This window comes from Sesamum indicum, linkage group LG9 (assembly GCF_000512975.1).
Source record: "Sesamum indicum cultivar Zhongzhi No. 13 linkage group LG9, S_indicum_v1.0, whole genome shotgun sequence".
NCBI classification, from domain to species: Eukaryota; Viridiplantae; Streptophyta; class Magnoliopsida; order Lamiales; family Pedaliaceae; genus Sesamum; species Sesamum indicum.
Genome location: NC_026153.1, coordinates 1,032,381 through 1,053,705, shown reverse-complemented (window position 1 = coordinate 1,053,705; position 21,325 = coordinate 1,032,381). Strand labels below are relative to the sequence as shown.

At 34.2% G+C, this 21,325-nt stretch overlaps 3 protein-coding genes across 5 annotated transcripts in view; 1 reads left to right on the top strand and 2 right to left on the bottom strand.

The window, feature by feature from the left end:
- LOC105170081 (putative axial regulator YABBY 2) overlaps positions 1-2,423 on the top strand; it is a 6,492-nt gene extending 4,069 nt beyond the window's left edge. For all 3 annotated transcript variants that reach the window (XM_011090688.2, XM_020696649.1, XM_011090687.2), the window contains 3 exons: positions 583-631; positions 782-857; positions 2,144-2,423. In XM_011090688.2, coding sequence (XP_011088990.1) covers positions 583-631; positions 782-857; positions 2,144-2,260 — 242 coding nt within the window. In that variant the 3' untranslated portion in view covers positions 2,261-2,423. The remainder of the gene's footprint in view (positions 1-582; positions 632-781; positions 858-2,143) is intronic.
- On the bottom strand, positions 6,360-15,906 carry LOC105170079 (ubiquitin carboxyl-terminal hydrolase 8). The gene is made up of 13 exons (XM_011090685.2): positions 15,560-15,906; positions 14,728-14,973; positions 13,866-14,007; positions 12,720-12,779; positions 12,545-12,640; positions 11,579-11,914; positions 11,092-11,232; positions 10,793-10,963; positions 10,118-10,375; positions 9,852-10,000; positions 8,391-8,945; positions 7,330-7,603; positions 6,360-6,829 (listed from the first exon to the last, which is right to left on the bottom strand). The coding sequence occupies exons 1-13, from the start codon at positions 15,691-15,693 to the stop codon at positions 6,713-6,715; spliced, it is 2,679 nt and encodes an 892-aa protein (XP_011088987.1). The 5' UTR covers positions 15,694-15,906; the 3' UTR covers positions 6,360-6,712.
- Positions 16,452-20,641, bottom strand: LOC105170078. Its single transcript, XM_011090684.2, has 3 exons — positions 20,342-20,641; positions 18,042-18,283; positions 16,452-17,036 (listed from the first exon to the last, which is right to left on the bottom strand). Exons 1-3 carry the CDS (start codon positions 20,592-20,594, stop codon positions 16,686-16,688), a joined length of 846 nt encoding a protein of 281 aa, XP_011088986.1. The 5' UTR covers positions 20,595-20,641; the 3' UTR covers positions 16,452-16,685.

Here is a 21,325-nt window from a genome sequence, read left to right as displayed (position 1 = left end):
CCCCCCCCCCCCCCACCCCTACTCAATGCCTTTGTCCTCTTACATTTCATTTATGGGGAATGGTGCTTTGGTAGGTATAATTATAAAACCATCACTATATCTCATGTAATTGATTTAAATTTAGTTAAACTATGGTTAAGAGCTAGGAAAGGAACAAAAGATATTAATTAATTGGATATCATATTTGGTTGATAGGGAAATTATAAAAAAGAAGATTCGAATTAACATATATATATATATATATATAATACAGAAATAGTAGCGCATGGTAGCTGGTCACTCATTAAATTCTTAACATGACTATTTTTGAGCATTTCCTTCCACTCAACAGGAAACAAATTTTGGAAAATTTACCCTCTTATTCACCTGCATTCACCTGTAGTAAATTTATTGACCAGTAATTAATATACATATATATATATATATTATTTTCCTCTGTCAGAGTACTGAATATATATGTATATTGCATGACTTGTATTATTAGAGAGAAGAGAATCTCTATTTGTTACTTACATTAATTGTCTCATGTCTCACAATATTATTACCCTCTCTCTTATTTACCATTTTGATTTTATAATACAGCTCCCGAGAAAAGACAACGTGTTCCATCTGCCTATAACCGATTCATAAAGTAAGTAGCTCACATGTATTTTTAATTTTATAAAACAAATTTCCATTTCCATTTCCATGCATGATTTAATTTAATTTCTGATTGTTTCAATACATCATCAAATTCTTCATCATATATATATATATATATATATATATATAAATCTTACAGAGAAGAGATTCAGAGGATAAAAGCGAGCAATCCTGAAATCAGCCACCGGGAAGCTTTTAGTACAGCTGCAAAGAATGTAAGTCGTCCATCCATCCTCATATCAAATTAATTATGATATATTTTGAATTTGAATTCTTCATTGTTAATAATTATATAAATGCAACCATAGTTTAAAGTACTCGCTTTAATTTTGGTGTGTTTTCATTTGACGATCTTTCATAAATATCTTCATTACTGCTATATATATATATTAGCAATTAATTATGACAAGTACTGTATACATATAATTTAATTCATCTAAGTATATATCTCTCTAAAGAATCTCAATTATTGATGGCATTTTAACTTTTCGACATTAATATTTCACTTCTACTGAACTTGGCTTCATTTTGTTTTTCACACATCATTAATGTTTAAAGTTAAAAATCCAACTTTTAATTTAGAGAAGCCATTATTAAAAAAATCTAAAGTTTTAATAATTGATTTTTTTTTCTTTTATAAATTTATAGTTATGATCAAATACATATATATTAATATTTTTTTAACATGTAGAGCTCGACTGCCCTGCCCGTAAATATAATAGTTTTATCAAAACATTTCAAGAGCAAACTGGAGAAATGAAGCCTCAATTTAATGACAAAACTTATATATAACAGTAAATTTTGCTAACTTATTTACATATATATATGATTAGGGAATGTTTTACTACGGGCCGGTGCACGACAAAAAACAGATTTGATTAACTAATTACATTTTCAAAATTTTAAGTGATCAGACCAAGGAAAAAATATATAATTTGGTTAAATAAACTAACAAGAAATCTTTTTGGAATTTATAATTAGTTTAATTAATTAGACACAATATAATTAGGATATGTGATGTACCTTAATCAATAAGTAGGAAAACCAAACATTGAGACAATTAATGTTTTACAATATATGTATATATAATCAATTTTACTTCTTTTATTCTTTCAGACATAAGTGCTTACTTCTTGACCATGATTCTTACATGTAAAATCGAATACTATGATTACCCTCTTAATTAGTAGCTCTAAAATCAATCTTTTTCAATATTATTGAATTAGAATTGAATTTACATGATTCCAGTATAATACAAATATGATAACATACGTACGTATAGGAAAATAAATAAATAATCAAAGTTAAAAAAAAAAATTTTGAGTTTTGGAGTTTACGACGTATATATCTGAGGGAAAATTTTGAAAAAAAGAAAAAAGCAAAGAAAATTGCAATGCAGGGAGCTGAATTTGTAGTATGATAATGAGGAGCAACAGTGAAATAATGAGGATTTTTGTTTGTTTTGTTGGTAATTTGTGGTGTTGTGTTTATATTATTACAGTGGGCACATTTTCCTCATATTCATTTTGGACTAAAGCTGGAGGGCAATAAACAAGCAGCAAAGCTGGACCATCAAGTTGCTGCAGCAGAAGGGACTGAAAAATCTCTTGGTTTCTAGCTACCAATATTATTTATTATTAACTACCAAAAAGAAAATTATAATTAATTATAATAATTAAAAAAAGTTGCAGCTTTCCTTCCATCCCAAAAATTAGTATGAAATTTGTGGCATTTTCCATCCCTCTTATCTTAAAATTACTTTAAATTTGTAATTGTCTCACCACTCAAATTTTATATATATATATATATATATATATATATATATATAATATCGATCGATTATATATATATGTCGTCTTATCTTAATGATTTACATCTATGATGAATGGATGTGATGCATCATTTTCATAATTACATGATGGAGGGATTGAATGCCACATATCTTCAACTCTAGGGTTGCTCACTTGTAGTTTTTTCCTCCCATCAAATAAATTTTATTTTATTTTCTGTAAAAAATTTAAGAGATTTGAGGTACGTACGATAAGACAGCGTTTACATATATATATGTTTCTAATTAGCATTCATCGCTCCATGTTAATTGTTTTTTACTTTTATAATTAGTGGAGGGGAATGAATTGATGGATTCACAGTCTGAATTTCTACCTACTCTCTCTCTCTCTATATATATATATATTGCAAATGCAAGTTTAAGTGTTAATATATTTTATAGGCTTAAATGTATTTTTGGTCCCTAATTTATGTCATTTGATATTTTCATACTTTAACTTTTTGGTATAACATTTTGGTTCTGTATAATTTTTAATTTTTGTAATTTTATTTCTTTTTCTATCAGAGTTCACTCACTTTCCGAAAAATGTGTGTGCATTTTACATAATATTTTAAATTAGAGTTACTATTCTTATAGACTCATTTTTGCCAGTTTTCTTTTCTTTTCTTTTTTCTTTTAACTTTTTAGGGTGGCATTTTGGTCTTATATCTATTTAGCGAGAAGGGTGCACTTAAGCAACAACAAAAAAAAAAAAGACTAGAATTACAAAAAAAATTAAAAAGATACAGGACCAAAATATTGTTATAAAAAGTTAAAAATAAAAAAAGTCAAATAACTTAAATTACGGGATAATAAAGTGGGTAATATGAGTAGTAAAAAGATCAAAAAATAATTTTGAAGAAAATGTTGATGAATTTTGGCTTGACCTGAAGACCTTTTATTTACATAATTTTAGTTGGGGTATATATGTTTTAATTAATATAATTATATATTATGACACATTTAATTCTTCTTCTTCTTATTGCCTTCATCACCATCATCATTATTATTATTACTTCCTTCATATAATAGCATGCCTAATTACCTATATATTGCAGTGGAATTTTTCACATTTTAAATAAGTTAATTAATTAGATTCAAAAACTGAATGGACATATGTTCATTTGCTGATTTCTTTTAATTCTTTAGGATTTTTGTAAAAGAGGAAAGAAATTAGGATGGTTGGTCAAAACATAAATGTGAAAAAATAATAATTTTAATGTTATTGTATATGTATTTTACTTTATAATATCTTATATATATGCACACCTGAACATTGATTAATTTCCTTAACATATCTATATAAATATATATATATATATATATATATATGACATCTACCTACCGGATCCGAATGACTTAATGAACAACTCAAATTATTTAACATAAACTTGGCAATATCGTTTTCACACACATAATACCACAATTATATATCACACAATTATTTTGTGATATACAAATAATAAAACTACTACTTACTACTATATATATGCCAATAAATATCAAGAATGCATCTCAATTTATGTATCTAGACACACACACACACACGTACATATAAAATAAATTAATAATGGGGCATCAGTACGCATTATCCTACGTACCTACCTATATAAACACATAATTGCCCATTTATAAATTAGTGGGACTTAGGACCACACGACCACAATATAACCATACATAAAACCTTGGCCATATGTTCAAGGTATCGATGTGACCAACATCCACACATGTGTATTATATGTATATATCTTCCTTAGTACAATTAATTTATAATACAACAAGATTCTTAAATTTCAAGATTTTGAATGCCGATCAACAACTACAATCATTTATATATGATAAATTATATACATATATATATCACATTCAACAAGATTATAAATGTCTTTAAATTCGAAGTTTTGTAACCTCTTGAAAATGACTTAATTAATACAATTACGCATGACCAATACATCTGTGTCTGTATCATAAGTGTTTATGAATATAGGGGGGTTGAGAGGGACAGTTCAAGAATTGATGAGTCACATTCAATGATTAGGTAGTATATGAAATGAAAAAAGTGAGAGAGAAAGGCATAAAATAAGATAGCGCTTCAATTCTGTGAAAGCCCTCCTCATCAACTCAATATTTATACAATAATAATAATCTCAGACAACAATCTGAAGGGTAAAACATTGGAATTTACCAAAGTAGTAAAATCGTGTTGTTTTGTTTTCAACTTTTCGACCACTACACTTTTTCATAAAGAAACTTTATTGAAATTATATATATATGAAAGATGAAAGTTAATTAAATAACAGAGAATCGGTAACGTCACATCATTGCAGTTGGGGTGTTGGAATTTAGTGTGGGGGTGGGGGGTTTAGCTGTAGATGATCAGCTGTCATGTCATCCACAACCCAAAACTCTGTCATCTCCACCAAGACCAACTCAGGACACACACCCGCACGGGTCTCTGTGTGTGTTCGTACGGTTCGGCGTATATACACACATAATGCGATGGGGCGTTTGTAGAAAGATTTATGAGTACGAGTACATGCAGCAATTTTTCAAAGGTATTTTGACACGTGCATATGATTTTGCAATTATTTAATTAATCGTTGATAAACATGTTTTTACACCAATATTTATTATAATAATTAAACACAACAAAACTATCCCTGTCGGCCTCTTACTTACATGTCATTTCTAGATTATAGTATTGAAATAATATATATATATATATATTATAGTATTTACATGTCCTTTTACTTTCATCACTTACACATTTGTATTGATCATTGTGCTCTAACTACAACTAATTTATTTTTTGAATAATATCAACCATTATTCTTTATCAATAATATTTATAAAGTCAGTTACACTATCAAATTGATAATTATTTGCTTAATTCATTGATTAGTGACAATACAATATAATTCATTACATCATAATATTCGATTATATTGTGAGGATCCACAATCTAATTTAAATAAATTATTGTAGAAATTTGCTAGTTGAAGTTATCGTGTTTCTAGTGTTCTAATACTATTGGCAATTAAATGTTTATGACATCCCCAAATTTGTCTTTTGACTAACGAAAAGGTAAAGAAGGATAGAACAGACCATAATCAGTTTACAGATTGTGGACGAATGCTACTTAATTTTAATTAATAATGAATAATGAAATCAAGTTAAATCCTATATCTAACAGAAAAGCTCTTCTCATATTCTTTTTCTCTTGAATTTTACCAAATTTACTTTCTTAATATTAATTACAAGAAAAACCCATTTTTCACCTTATTGAAAAAGTAGATCTAAAATCAATTGATGTGAGTTGAAACCTCCTCACTACTATTTGCAAGTCTTTTAGTAGGAAAATAATCTTATTAAGCTCAAAACCCATACAGTACTTTGTGCTTTATGTTTTGTACCTTTCCTTTTCCCTCATCAAATTTTTAACCTTGCCTTTTTTCTTTTAACAGGAAAAAGGGAAATCTTATATATTATATAAGATCAAAAGAGATTACATATGGACGAAAGAGACAATCCATAAAGGAGAAGTTTTATAGCTAATTGAAAATGGGGGTAAGAGAAGCAAAGTAGTGAAGGAAATAGGAAGGAGACATGAAACCCCAAGAACAAGTGGTCCTGTGTCTTTGTATGGATATTTCAATAATTCAGAATGGTTCATCACATGATGTTCACAATCAATATGGTCCACCCACTTCAAGACAATTATGGCTATTTTGAACAAATGTTTTCCTTTTCTGGGCCAGAATCAATAAGACAGCCTTTGTTCAAGATCACACACACACACAGAGTTTCTGGCATCAAATGCTGTATAGAAAATCAAACATAATCTGTAAAACAGGAGAGACGAAGCCAGGAACAAAATAAACACAAAAAATGAGCACCAGCAATCGACAATTTGATTAGTATACTTTCCCATCGAACATGCACAAATTGTTTCAAAACGGCAGTAAAAGTTGCACGGTAAACTTTCACTGGCTAGCTTCTATAGTTCTACAAAAGGGCGTCGGTCAACTGGTTATTTCCTTTATATGGACCTCTTCCACCTCAGTTTTTACTATGTTACGATGATGCTAGGCATCATCCTCCTATACTATTGACTTTCATTTTTGAAATCTGAATAGAGTCAAGTTATAACTAATCGAGACAAAAGAATGCTACCATATCACTTCCCAATGTAAAAGATTAATCAACCCCTCTCCAGTAGTCACTTACAGTCATCATCTCAAGTTAGGCATCTTCAACTCTTCTGTAAAATAAAACATAAGCAGCTGAAGTTTTGATCTTGTCCTCACTCACTGGGGACACATGGCTGTCGTCGAAGTCATACCACTGATCACCACCATGCTACATCAGAGCAAGAGGCGGAAAAAATTATTAAATTCATAAATACTTGTCATATGCAGAATAAAATGGGCATGAAGAAATATTTAGTTGTCACTTATTGCTTGGATGATTTCATACTGCTCATGTGTGTAGCAACCCTACGAGCGGTGAAAGTCGCCATCATGATGATGTCATATAGTGAAATGCTGATGTCATCGTGTAGGTCTAATAGTGTGCACCTAAGCCGGGCTACTACACACATGGCCAGAATCTAATCTCCTCCTTGCTAAAGGCCTAAATGTCAACATGTAAAGCACCTCAATTTGTGGATGTCCAGAATTGAACAAATCTAGTGAGCATTTCATGCTTTTATCAGATGAAGAACATGTATGGTAAATACAAAAAATGCCCTGAAATGATCTCAAGATCAGTAGGTGCGATGAAACATACCAGCCAAAAAGAAAACACAAAGTGCAAAAACATAACAAATACCGATATCACTTTGAAGAAGCTGAACTTACATGAACAAATGCTGTGTAATGACCACCTCCCATGCTTCCATAATGGTTACTGATTGCATAAAGTATATAGCGGTGAGAACATTGACCACCCTTCTTGGCAATATAATTGGACAGATCAAGATCATGGGTGGGGAAATCGACATAGGTCTCCAATTTATTCTTCAGAAACCGGCTGTATGAGAATCTTTTCAAATGAATCACCAAAATTTCTGGTAATCTCCAGAGATCTAACTTTTTACTTGCTTGACAGTGCTTCTTGCAAACAGGGCAGTACCTAAAAATGGTAAATGGAGATTCGAAATATTAAGGCTGCCAAAGTTCTCAATCAAACTGACAGCAACACCAACAAAAATGACACAAATGAGAAGAAACAAGAATGGAGTGTGAACCAAAAAAGCATTTATTTTGACAAATAAATAAATTCATTCGATACAACAGACAAATCAATGATTATTTCCATGTTGTTTGACGACAAATTAGTGTATGGATCCCAACCCCCAACCCCCCTGGCAATAACTTGAATGCATGCATGTAAAAATGGGAACAAAAACAAGGTAACTGAAGCATAATGAATAATAAAGAGCAGAACTCACTATTAGAGTAGCCTTCAGGCACTCAACACTTCAGGTATAATTGCCACAAAGCACATTAAGTTATGCATACCATCCACATGAATAAAATGTCGTCATCCCTCAATATGGAAAATACTGATATTTTTTTATCATGATGCTAGTTTTACGTAATTAGACAATACTTTTTCAACTTAAATTTGTTGTTTCTTGGAGACCCGAATAGGTTAGTTCAATTGAGTGTTATATTTTTCAAATGTATTCAACAGTGAAAACTTTGAACAACAATGAATGTGGTCTCACGTGCAGTAAACTTCTTCGGAGGCTTAATTAAAGCGGCAAGCATTTATTGTAAAGGAATGAAGATCTATCAAATTGAGTTCAATCTCCTTAGTGATTGAGATATTCACACAACAATTGCTAGAAAACTAAGCAATTATAAGGGGAAAAAGAAAAAAAAAATCTTGGGGAACTAAGGGCTGGTAAACTAACCACATATCGTCAGGTCCAAGAGGCTCCTCCTTGAGGAACGCTTCAAGACATTTATATAGAGAGACGGACTCTTGTGGCCTTTTCATGAAGAATCCAGATTTGAATACTTCTGGAAGCGAGCTAAGAGGCTTTACATCGTAACGGTTAGCCATGTCCACTGACCAAGACACAAGCACATACAGTCTTTCAGGATTGGGTGTGGGCTTCACCAGCTCTCCCATTCCAATCTCTGAGCCTTTTTCTGTTCCTTTTTCATTTGTTAAGTAAAACTGAAATTTGGCATCAGACTGTGCATTAGGCTCTTCTTTATCAGATGTCTCAGGTGACCCACTTAATCTAGTTAAGCAGGCGTCGTCGGTGTCCATGATTTCTTCAGTTACAGTGTTGTCTGAGCCATCATTATTGTCAAGAGAATCTTCACCAGGTACCAAGAATGGAGCAACTAACTTTGCATACACTTCATGAATATCAGATCCATTAGCCATGTTTTTACGTACTACAAGGGGAACCCCAAATGCCCTCCAACTGGGTGTCAATTTCCCACCAAGGGATTGTCTGTCATAGATAGTATTATTATAGCATGCATTAAAAATTTTGAAAAGACAAGCATTTAACAAAAACCAAACTCATTTGCCTTGCACAACAAGGACTCAAGACAATTGAAGCAAAATTGAAGGTGAAGAAAATAAACATACCAAGAAATAGGTGCAACTAAGACTATGATACTCAATAGCATATCCCACTATGACATTTTATCCATTGTTATAGAGAAGGTTAAGTAAAATGTCTTCATATTGATATACAATTTGCAGCCACAGGGATCCGGAAAACCAGCTAATCAGTACTTATGGACTTAAAATGCACAGGACATCTCAGAGTCCTTTTCAGCCCAAATCTATGAAAACCTAGAATGTAGTGAGACCTGGAACTACTAAAATCATTTGCACCATCAATGGGCCATATTAACATCAAGAATACGATTTTCACCATCAGATGGGTCATCGTCCCAGCCAGAAAAGATAATGTTATGAGTTCAATGCGCCGTCGTGCCCAAACCGCTCAATCAGGTATTTTAGGTAGATATGTACAGGCAAGTTACATGCATCCCAATTTATAGAATGTGATATAGACAGCACGCTCAAATGAGGTGGCTATTATAGTCCAAGCTCCTAAAAGAGCTTGTGTGAGAGGTGGACAAAACAAATAGATCTTGAGCAAAGGTGTCAACTAGTTTCACTCTTTGGCCTCAATGAACGATGACGATACCAGTGGTTGAACCAGTAATTCTGACATTATCCATTATAATTTCTATTTTCTTTTTAGAATGTGCAATTAACCTATCGCATAGAAGGACAATACCGTCTGTTCATGTGTGTGCATCTACAACGTCTAGAAAATATAGTAAATAACACATAAAAGAATGCAAATTATGGAGAAAGCATTACACAAAGTTGAACTCACTCTTCAATCTGCTGATGCATAAATACAAATAGAGGAGCTTCCTCAACATCCTTCGGCAGCCTATAAGCGACTAGTTGATCATTGTCTCTAATTAAAGACAATGAGTCAGTTGGCTCCTCCAGAAAACGTATAATGCGATTGTTGTATATCTGTAGACATTCATATAGTCTTAGAGCATTAAGAAAAAGTAAAACAGCAAATTGATATGATATTAGAAACTCCAAAGGCTTGCTACATTAATATATCAGAGTAATTGCTGCAGTTACCTCAGCCAGCAAAAGTGTTTCATCAACCGCCAATGAACATGCTGTGCTTAAAGCTTGAGTCAGATCTTCAAGTTTCCCATTCTTGGGTACAGTAACAGTAAACGGGGATGGCTTAGTACTGCCATCAGATTTTACAACGGTCAATGTCATTGTCCGCGTGGATGTTGATGGCAGAGGTAATGACAGGTACATGAATGGGTCAAAAGTGACAGACACCTTTTTACAGACTGGACATACTAATGTGGATCGGTACTGACCCTGCAATGATAGAAATCCAGGGGTGTTAGCCTAGAGTAGAGAAGGCAATCATGAAGGCATGAAAGCTATAGGATAAGTCCTTGGCTTTTCTTTGAATGAATGGCCACAGAGCACTGTGATAACAGATAAAATTATCAAAAAAAAAGAAACCACAAACTTCTTGAGGCAAAATTAGGAGCTGATTCAATTAGATCGAAAATGATAGTTAAAAGCTTCAAGAAAGAAAGGATCAAACAAACTGAAAAATAATATATAATTGAGACCTAGAAGAAGAATAAACTTTTACAGCTTGGCTCAAGAACATGTGTAATAGCTTTTAGTCGTAAACAAGAAACAAGCATCTCGTAGGAGGGAAAACCACTGAGTTACTGATGGAACAACATAACATTCCAAAATTAATCTAAGAAAGAAACTTACTTGACAAACATCAACAATTATAGAATCATTACGAGCCAGATGATTCCTCCAATATTCATCAGCCACTTCTTCATCTGGTCGGTCATCAGAATCCTTAGCTTCAACATACGGTTTGCACTTCACACGATTCAGATCTTCATGGAGACCGTCTAAGAGAAATGCTAGGAGCTCCTACAGTAAGAAAATATGGTGAAAATATTAACATTCCTTCCACCTTCAGAAGATGGGACACTATGAGAATCAAGGGTAGACAAGAGGGTAACGAAAATTTTATATAATAATTAGAGAATAGTGCAAACTTGAGAATCATGCTGATTAAAACCACTGAATTGCGGAGCGAAATGGGCAAGCTTCATTTTGAATGTTCTTGGTGCCAGTGGCGTTGCTCCAGGAGCCCATAATTTCTTCAACAGCTCTCCAAAAGATGAAGCAATCTCACCCTATCAAAAGCAATTATTTATTGTTCGATAAAGTTCTATCAATCACAAGTTACATCAAAGATACGTAAAGGAGCACCGACTGATCCTAATTTCTACATCATATACTCTGAAAAAAAGTCCATCAAAGAATCTATACAGGATTAGCAATTAATAAAATCCAAATGATGCATTCATGAAAAGGAATGGAATCTGCAATACCTATCAATAACAATTTATGGCATATGGCAATCTGATTTGCTAAAAGGCAACAACCTTTTGTAACAGCAAAAACCAATCAGAAGGAAAAAAGGGAAGGTATAATTACTAAAAGAGCCTGACTTTTAAAAACTCCTAAAAGATGACTTACATTCATGCCCAACGGATTCTCTGGGTTTATTTCTTTCTTGTAATCTCCGAGAAAGTAGTCAACAAGCTTTGGTGTGTGTGCTAGACACTGAAGAGCACTGTTCATGAAGCAAGTGTTCCCCAGGTTCTGTAGTCCAGTTAAGCCCAAGGTACCAGCTTCAGATGAATTCCCAAGAAGATTCGAAGAACTGCTTCGGAAAGAATTAGAACCATTGTTGATAGCACTACCATTCATGAAATATGAAGTGCCATTAGAATATTGTCCAATCTCATCTTTCCTAGCTCCTCTATTTCTAATGGAATCTGACAACCCATAAACTTGCAACTCAAGGAGCGGCTGCATAAATCAAAGAAGAAAATAAATTCAGATATAAGTACATAACGCAAAGCATGGACAAAGAGCAAGAAAACAATTTCTGGAATTCAGTTGTCGACCTATCGCATCATTTCCAAATCACTTTAGTTGGTTAATCAGTCCAATGGAGCTCCATCAGCAAAAGAAAGATGTAAGAATGGGGAATAGGGTTAAAACTTGAGACTCTTTACACAAAATGTCGCAGTAAAGAACAGAGGTCTCGGAGCACTCATATACATTTCTGTCGACGAGCAACTGAAGCAAGTGAGAGAAATTCCACTTACAAAAGGGAATCACATGTGTCTTTAAGATTGGTCACTTCCCTTAGGAGGGTAAGGGTGGTCAAGGGAATGATTAAGAGGAGTCACCTTGATCAATATTTTACGTATCAATTCAAATATCACATTCCTATACACGTCATGGACTTTTGTGTTAAGCTTTTTTCCAGAAGAACAAAACATCACAGAGAATAACCTCACACTGCTGATAAATTAGGACTTCAACAAATGAGGTTTTTTAAGTTTCAGTCTCAAAGTAATAAGCCAAAATGGCACAACCATATTAAGAAGTATATGATCAGTTCATGCATTGAAAATAAGATTTATTACTTACATCCTGCTCTGTTTGCTTCTGGGACTCTTTTAAGATCTTATTTTTATCATTCAAGAAAAGCAATGTTGTCTGCCCAGAAAAATCCCAAACCCGTAACTGCACAGCACAGAGTTGATCATCAGCTTCCAGGATAAAAAATAAAGTTACACTGGTGGGAAATAATACAAACACTCACTGGCTCAGCTTCAATATTAAAGATCTTGCAGGCTCTTCTGAAGCACTCAACTGAATTATCCTGAAAATTAACGCAGAAGAGAAACTTAAAATTGAAGAAGAAAATGTGATCAAGAAAATCTCTGAAAGCAGCTTAAAAATTACTGAAAGTTAATTGTTAAGCAGGCAGTCAAAATTAGGACTCAATATTTATTTAGAGTGGGATTAGAAAGACTGCAACTTAGCGGTCTCAGAATATTAAAAAATTAATGGAGGATTGAACCAGAATCAGCACGTAGAAACTCAAACTACATGTATACACTCACTTAAGTTGTGCAACATATTTCACAAAATGAGTATCAACACGTAAGCTATATACAGAACAAGGAATGGCCCAGAAGCAACTAGCCGTCACTTTGGTTGTTTAAGATTCATGAATATCATTATTATTTTGCTATGGTTAGAGTGTCTTTTTTGGTTTTTCTGGCAATGATTAGACATGATTACTTCAGTCCTTGAAGGTCCTACGGTTAGTTTTTCAGTGCAGTCCCACTTTCACAACATATCTTAAGGAATCTAGAGATAGAAAAATGAGTTATTTTACTCCATTGATATGGTAGAAATCCACTCAGTCCCGTCAAAGCATTATTTGTATCATTGGCCTTTCCAGCTTAGGACGGTTAAAATAAGCCCAGTCGTCAAGCTAGTTCTCATAGTTTGTTCATTACTTAACATTCTATTCTCTCCTACAGGGATCAGTTATACAGACACTTATGACATAAAACGGGAGCATATTAAAGCTGATCCCTCCTCCTATAATCAACTCAATGACATGTTACACTGTATGTCACAATATCTTGTAATAACCCACAGCTAATACAGCATAATTCCATGATTCAGTACCACAACAATGTGAAGTTCCACTGCAACTTTCATTTATTCCAGCATAGCATTTAACTATATTAGAATACGTTTAAGAGTGAACTACTAATGGACAACTAATAACAGTGAAATCCTACTCAAGTGGCAAGTCTTTATCAAGCGGAGAATATCAAGCAGAAGAAAAATGACAAAGAAAAGAACAAACCCAAAAAATATATCCAATGAGAAATTGACATTTCATGAATCAACGAAACAGGAGGAAACACAACTGGGCTATCCCACAAACCTTTTTGCTTATTTTTACTGCTAGCACATTGGTTTCCCGGAGGACAGAAAGCCTAAGTTGCAGCGGATAGACATCTGACATGTCTTCTTCTACAGCCGGAAAACCTTTTTTTTCCTTTAATGAACTTTTGGAATCACTGTGCCTGTAAGGAAAAATAAACCAAAATGGAATCAACTACACTTACTTCCAAAAGCATGAACAAAATGCGCATTAAGAATGCTTCATCACTTGCATCCATGGAAAATGTCCATTTGAGCCGAGAGCTAGCAAAACACACAGGTTTGATTATCATACCCAAATATTTAAACACACAACATAGAAGGAAACAAAGGGCTGAATAAATAAAGGGAAATCAATGTCATGGTAATCAATGAAAAATCCCAAGATGCAAGGTAAATGTGAAAACAAGAGAGAGAAAGCAAAAACCCTAATCCCAACTAACTGAATTATTGAACTTGGAAGACTAATGTATATATCTCAAACTAATGAGCATTATTGCAGGACCTGATAGATACCTAAAGGCATCTCATAGACGTGGCACAATATGCAACAAGATCACATGATAGATACCCAAAGCTACTCCACATACGTGGCACAACAATGAATTCACATGAAAACCCAGAGGTACCTCACACGTGGCACAATATGTTGACATCACATTTCCGGTACTGCTAGCCAAAAAAATTTAAGTCGCATTTTTACCACTGTAGCCCTAATGTCACACTTTCGGCTATGCATGTGCGCGTATCTTGCAAAGCCCCACACAGCATTGCAAATTGAAATCCATCATATCAAATGAAAATAGAAAGTTTCACAGCACAAGTAAAAGATGGACCTAGTGTGAATGCTGCTACGTACTCACCATTTGAGTGTCTGCAGCCACATTTCGCCGGGGACCAGAGCGTAGTCCCTACTCGATACCCCAACTTCACCATTTACCCCATTGGACAATAACTCATCCTCTTTCCTTAGGTTGAATGCAATATCTGAGTTGAATATATTGTTGAATATCTTCATTGGACCCCCATATGGCGGAGCAGGGGATGCAGCATATGGAATTCCCCTCTTTATTTCTGATGAAGAAGAGTCCTGTGCTTCCTTCCACCATCTAAAACACAATAAATTAAAAAGATAAAAATAAACCACTTACTAACAACAAGAAATACAAGAAATAAGCACTAAGAAAAGGAGGTCATTTCTTCTAAGCTTTCCTCACTCAATCACGAGAGGACACAGCATTCTCACTAGCTTACTCATCCAAGAACTCCCCCACAACTCCAAAACATCTTGACAGTAAAATTCAATCAACAAAATTTTGGGAGTCAAAAAGCAAAATCCAGAAGGATATAATCCAGCTCACCATTGCATAATCAGTTCAAATTTTAAAACACAGTTCAAGAAAGCAAAACAAACCCAGAATTAACACAAACTAGTAAATCCAGCGATGATATTCTTCTCTCTTTTCTTGCTATATTTTTCAAGTTTCTTCCATCTTCCCGATTCGGGTCTCCAATCTTTATCGATTCTTGCTGATATGAGTTCACGGGCGCCACATTCGTTTCAAACAGATACGTGTTCTTTTCTTTTCTCTCCAAATCGGATTCATTCCCTAGTTCACTATTTTATAGTCTTTCCTAGAAAAGAAAAATCAAAATAACAACTCGATTTGGAGTGACATTTGAAAATGTATATACCTGAAAGGAACTAAATAGACACTCTGGTCATCATCTGAAGACAAGGGCTCTTCCCCTTCTTCTTGCCGTGGCTCAGAATGCAAAGAACTGGAAGAAATTGCTGGTGCGCTATCAATGTTAAAATCGTTTTCCATGGTTTTATATATCTACCAGTATACGTCTGTGTATGTATAGAAAGAGAAAGACACGGGTTCAGAAATGGCGGAGGAGATTTGCAGAAGGGCACATCAGTTTTAGAGAGAGAAGAAAAAGAATGAGAGATTGCCGGATTTGCAGAGAAACTATTACCTGCGAAAAGAAAATTTTATTATTTAATATTTAGTTTATAATCTGTGTGTCTGAAATCTTTTATTTAATTTCTTTTGAAGATTATTTCATTTAGTATTTCTGTTATAGAAGGATTGGGGTGGGGGTGGGATATGCGGAGAAAGGTGCTTTGCTGGTGCTGCTCTGTCTAAATGTATGAACGTCTGATCTGATCCGATGAAATTATTATTTTAAATTGCAACATTTTTCAGTCAAAATTCACTCCAATAAAATGAATAGGAAGAGTGGGAATTTAGCAATTTTGTTTGAAGAATGCTAGAAATAGAAAGGTGAACATGGTTTAGGACTAATCATGCTAAGCAAGTTTGAAATTTAAATCCTAATAATCATATGTTTTGCTTTGGAGTATGGGGAAGAAAGTGAATTAACTGCAATAATTATTTAATAAAAAATTACCCGTACGTCTACTCTGTTTGTGTACATAACATAATAATTTTATATAATTTCTTATCATAGCAACATTTGGGCATGGACAAAGTGGCTGAAATCTGAACAGGATCAATCAGTTGAAATATTTTCAATTTGGGTGACATTTGACAAAATAAATCCTCAAGTGCAATCAGGCTAATGAACTTCTAGGGCCATTCAATTTATGCTGGTGTTTCAGACATTTCGTTGTTGATGATGAAAATCAAAGCCATTACAACATACAGCTCATGGAATAATACCAGAAAAGGTAAAAGGATAAATTAACAGGATCCTCAAAGGTGTAGAAAAGGCACGTCGATGTAGATGTAGTAGCCCAATCAGCAGTACAATGAAACTCAAGCAAGAACAGTTTTTTACCCTAGGAATGTTACTAATAATAGCGCGACCCGGTGTCATAAGCACGGCCCCTTGTGTATGGAATTTTAGGCTCATATCCATGATCCCTAGCATTACCAGGAAATCGACCTCGTCCTCTGTAGGAGTCATAGGAGTCGGAGTTGTAAGCTCGGTTTGGTTCCTGAGCAGATGCAGCTTCTGCATTGAAACCACGAGGATCGCTAGGGGCAATGCCACTGGGTGGATATTGTTCCATAACAATCTGCCGGTATTGCTGTTGTCTTGCTTGAGATTCTCTCCGAAGAAACTCTTCTCTCCGACCTGCATGCCGGGCTCGCAGTGCAACTAACTGTTCTTGGTATTGTGCATTGATCGCATTTATTCTCTGAACATCGATAAGTACATCAAGCACGTTATCAGGCTGACGCCACCCTCTTTTCCAGAGCAATGAAAATAAAAGAAAATTGACAGCAAACTGAGCAAGCAAAGATACTGCAAACCCCTATAATATCGATCAAATACACCACATAAGTATACTGTGGTGGGTGCTGTTTACTTCTCCAATTGACATCTCACAACAGAGACTAATTGATTTCTTTTTCCTATTTATAAGATAACAAATATACCAAACTACATTCAACAGGCATTTTCCGCTCTGTGATAAAAGGCCCAGAACCCTTTCTCTGTCCAACTAACTACAGATATGATAGCCAGGAAAACGAGATAACTTTGGTTGAACCAACTGATTTGCCCACTAAAGAACAACCGATCTTACTCATAATCTTCTGACTGAAACTTTTGGAAAATGGAGCAAATTCATATTTTACATAAGTTGACATTCTTTTATTTCTAAAATTGCCTATATTCTAATTTCCACAAGAAAATTTTGGAAGAAAAGGCTTAACATTGGATACAGTAATCATGTCAGCATAATTGGAGAGAGTAAGCAGAACTTAACAAGGTATCTTCATTGCAGTATGATTTCACCAGAAAGAATGCATTTTCCTTCAAGACAAGAATAATACAACTAGAGAAGACCAAAAACTACTATTGTGATGTCTTATTCGGTATGTCATTCAAGAAATAAGCCTTATCTGGTATAGATTATACACCTGACATAGTCTAGATGCTTCTTAAATCACTTTCAAAACTCTGCAAGAAAGTTAGGTTTGCAACTAAGAGTAGATAGCATATTCACTCTCCCTCTCCACTCGGTGCCTGGCACCAACAATTGTCTAAAGCACAAAAAGATTGAGAATATCTCACTCCATGTTTTCCTCTTTAGGCTTTTGGCAATAGTTCATATGTTCCCTTTAGCAAAGCAAACTGATAATTACTAAAAGATAGTCAAAAGAATACTGCATAAATTGAAAGTGGAGTTTGAACAAACCTCTCTGTGCCTAGCATTTTCAGCATCCTCTGCATCAATCTGTTCTTTGCTCAATTTCATGACGTCATCAAAGAATCTCTGCTCAAGACCTCCAAACGTATGTAGCACGCGATTATCTTCATAGCCTATATCCATATCCTCTTCTTGAGGTTGAGATCTAGGATCTCCACGACTTTGTCTCTCCATTGACATCGGGGGATCCAGCCTCTGGCCTTGGTAATAGGATCCAGGTGCTTCACGCCCTTGACATAGAACACAAAATAGTCCAATTTACAACAAGAGGAAAAAGTGAATCTTTTTTTGTTCTAACAATCTCTCCTTTTTCTTCTTATGTGTACCCGCGAGGGCGCAGGGGGTGGGTGGTGGTGTTGAGGGTTCTTGGGCGTGGAAACTAATTATAATCCAGCTGTTTAGCTTCAAAGGTTAAACTAAATCTGAAGTACCCAGATTAATTCACATGGTCAGAAGAGCCTATTGCATCTTTGGACATAATCATACAACTCACATTTACAACCTACCATACCAAGCGTAACAAGCTTTTATCAATTGAGATTGTAGTACTTATTTTGGGTCATGAACCTAGGTTGTTGAGGTGATAGATCTAGGGGGTTGGCAATGGATCTAAATGCGTCACCTGGGAGGGGGTGAACAAGTTTTTATATAATAACTCCACCAACTAAGTGGCATCCAACCACGGAACCCGATATCTAATAGATTCCATAAAGTGCACTTAAGATCAAACAGACGACCGTGGAACAGCACAGATATTACAAGGGATGCAGCTGGCAGTAATCATCGTGGTTCTAGGATATGATGGAGAAAGTACAAAAACATTACCAATTTTTTTCAAAAAAACATAAAGAAGTCAGCCACAACATTTACTGCAGAAAAGCAAATCATGCAAACACCTTTTGTTTCAAATCTAAATTTTATTAAATTATACAAATGGGCGATTCAAGAAAAGGCAAAACTTATAAAGAAACAAATTGATTCCCATCAACAAATCTTTCCAGTTAACTCTTCAAATTTCCACAAAATAACAAACCCCACTTCAACAGCAATCCTGATCTGAAAACAAAACATTGGCCGATCATAATCTATTTCACGCATTCTCAAATTCCACGATCGCTAAAGACAAGCAAATCCACACATCAAGTTAAATTCTCTGTTGATGATATCACCATTACTATAAAGGAAGGAATGGAACAGGACACATGTGCATAAGCACACTTATTAATTATTAAATGAGATTAAGAGCATGGGAATACATATCAAGTATGGGAGATACAAAGAATCAAGTTGACATTAGATTACTTTCCCCAGATTGTAAAGTATATTAATATGTTATAAATGGAATGCACCCGTTCACATTAACAAAATTAGAATTTGCCTAAACCAGTCTGCTTTCCACTACAACTTGACAGAAGAGAGAAATGTCGGGAGAAACTTCCCAAATTCTGAACGCTTAATTTCAAATCAGAATGTTACATGAAATAAACTAATATCATGCTTGGCAAAGTAGTAACTCAAGTTACAAAAGTTCTTATTGACATGCAATATCCCCAAAAATTAACCAGCATCTTCCAAGTTGACATTCCAATCACTTGGATCAAACACGGTAGCCAGACCCTTCACAGTGAGCTTGAATGTCACTCGCATTGACTTCCCCAGTACAGTTCTTAGACCACCCAACAAATCAAACTTAAACAATTCCGAGTCTATGGAGCACCTTTGTTATACATAAACACCACCATGCATTGCTATACATGAATATAACTGAATCGAAAGCAATACATTTACTGGTAATTTCTAAAGTCAGTATTTAAAGCTCAACTCCAATCTGTCACTCTATCTCCATTAAACTTAACTCTTCCTCTGATTAAATGGAAGCAAGTAAAGCCTCCAACAACACATCCTCCCTCGAGCAAGAGAGTGAAAGAGGGCTAAACAATGAAAGCATGTACTGCAAGAAGATTTACTTGAAGCATTCACAAAAGAAACTAGTAAGAAACATGAGATAAGTATCAAATTCATCATGTCTTCAGTGACTCTAGAAAACTATTACTCTCGAACGTTAAACTCTCAACATATTAACGGTAGGGCAATGACTTGCTGTATATCACAAACAATGCTCTTACGGCCCCAATTCGCTTTCCAACCAGATAGAGGCATATTCTCACACGCACACACTTCCACAAAAACAATGTTACTCTTCAATATGTACTAAAAAAGTAGTAAAATTAATAACAAAATAACTGAACGAGCAAAAGAACGAAGAAGAAATTGAAAAAAACACTTGCCTCCAGCGAAGGGTGCTGTGGGCGACATAGGAGTTTCTGGCAATTTAGCCTGCACATCATCTCTATCCCACCGCCAATCAGTTTCATCCTGACCTCGTTCCTTCTCGCCGAGCAGCTGCGGCTCCTGGTGTCGCCCCTGGTAATACCCAGACTTGGTGTTTTGGTGTATTTGAGCGCCGGAGCCACCGAATGCGTAGTCGTCGGCGGCGGCGGCGGCCGAATCACCCCCGTAGTGGCCCCCTTGCCTTCTCATCGTATAGTTTTATTATTTTGAGAAATTATTTTGTAAAAAAGAGAATTATCAATCCACTCCAAGAGAACATTATTTGCAAAATTTTGTCCCTATTTTCCATTTTCACATTAAATTTTTATTATTTCCTCTAATTGTTTTACAGACCGTTTATAATACTTACTACAATCCAATATTTTTGAATTTTTAACTAAAAATTACCACTTTCAATTTTTTGTTATTCGAAACATAAAAAATTATATAAATATTCATGATACACTTTACCCCTATATTATTCGTCATCTAACATTACTCCCTAAACTAATAAATGTAACACTTATCCCTTTGGTTGGACATAGATACCACTCATGTCTTGAATAATTATATTATTTTCAATTTATTTTACTATTTTGCACATCAAATCATCACCAAATTATTTTTTAACTAATTTTTTAATAAGTGAAAATTTTAAATTAAAAAGTAAAATATAAATTAATAAAAATATGTAGTAGATACATAATAAATATAACATAACCGACAACTCACATGCTTCTTAAAATAAATTGACAAAAATATATACATATATGCTTAACCAAAAGTTAAACATTTTTAGAGAAAAAATAAATAAATGCATTTTATCATATTCTTTAAGGAAAATATTTTAAAACATTGATATATAATTATTTATTTTTATCTAAAAGAATAAATAATTACTAACTTAATTTTTTTACCCAATTAATAATATCTTTTCATGA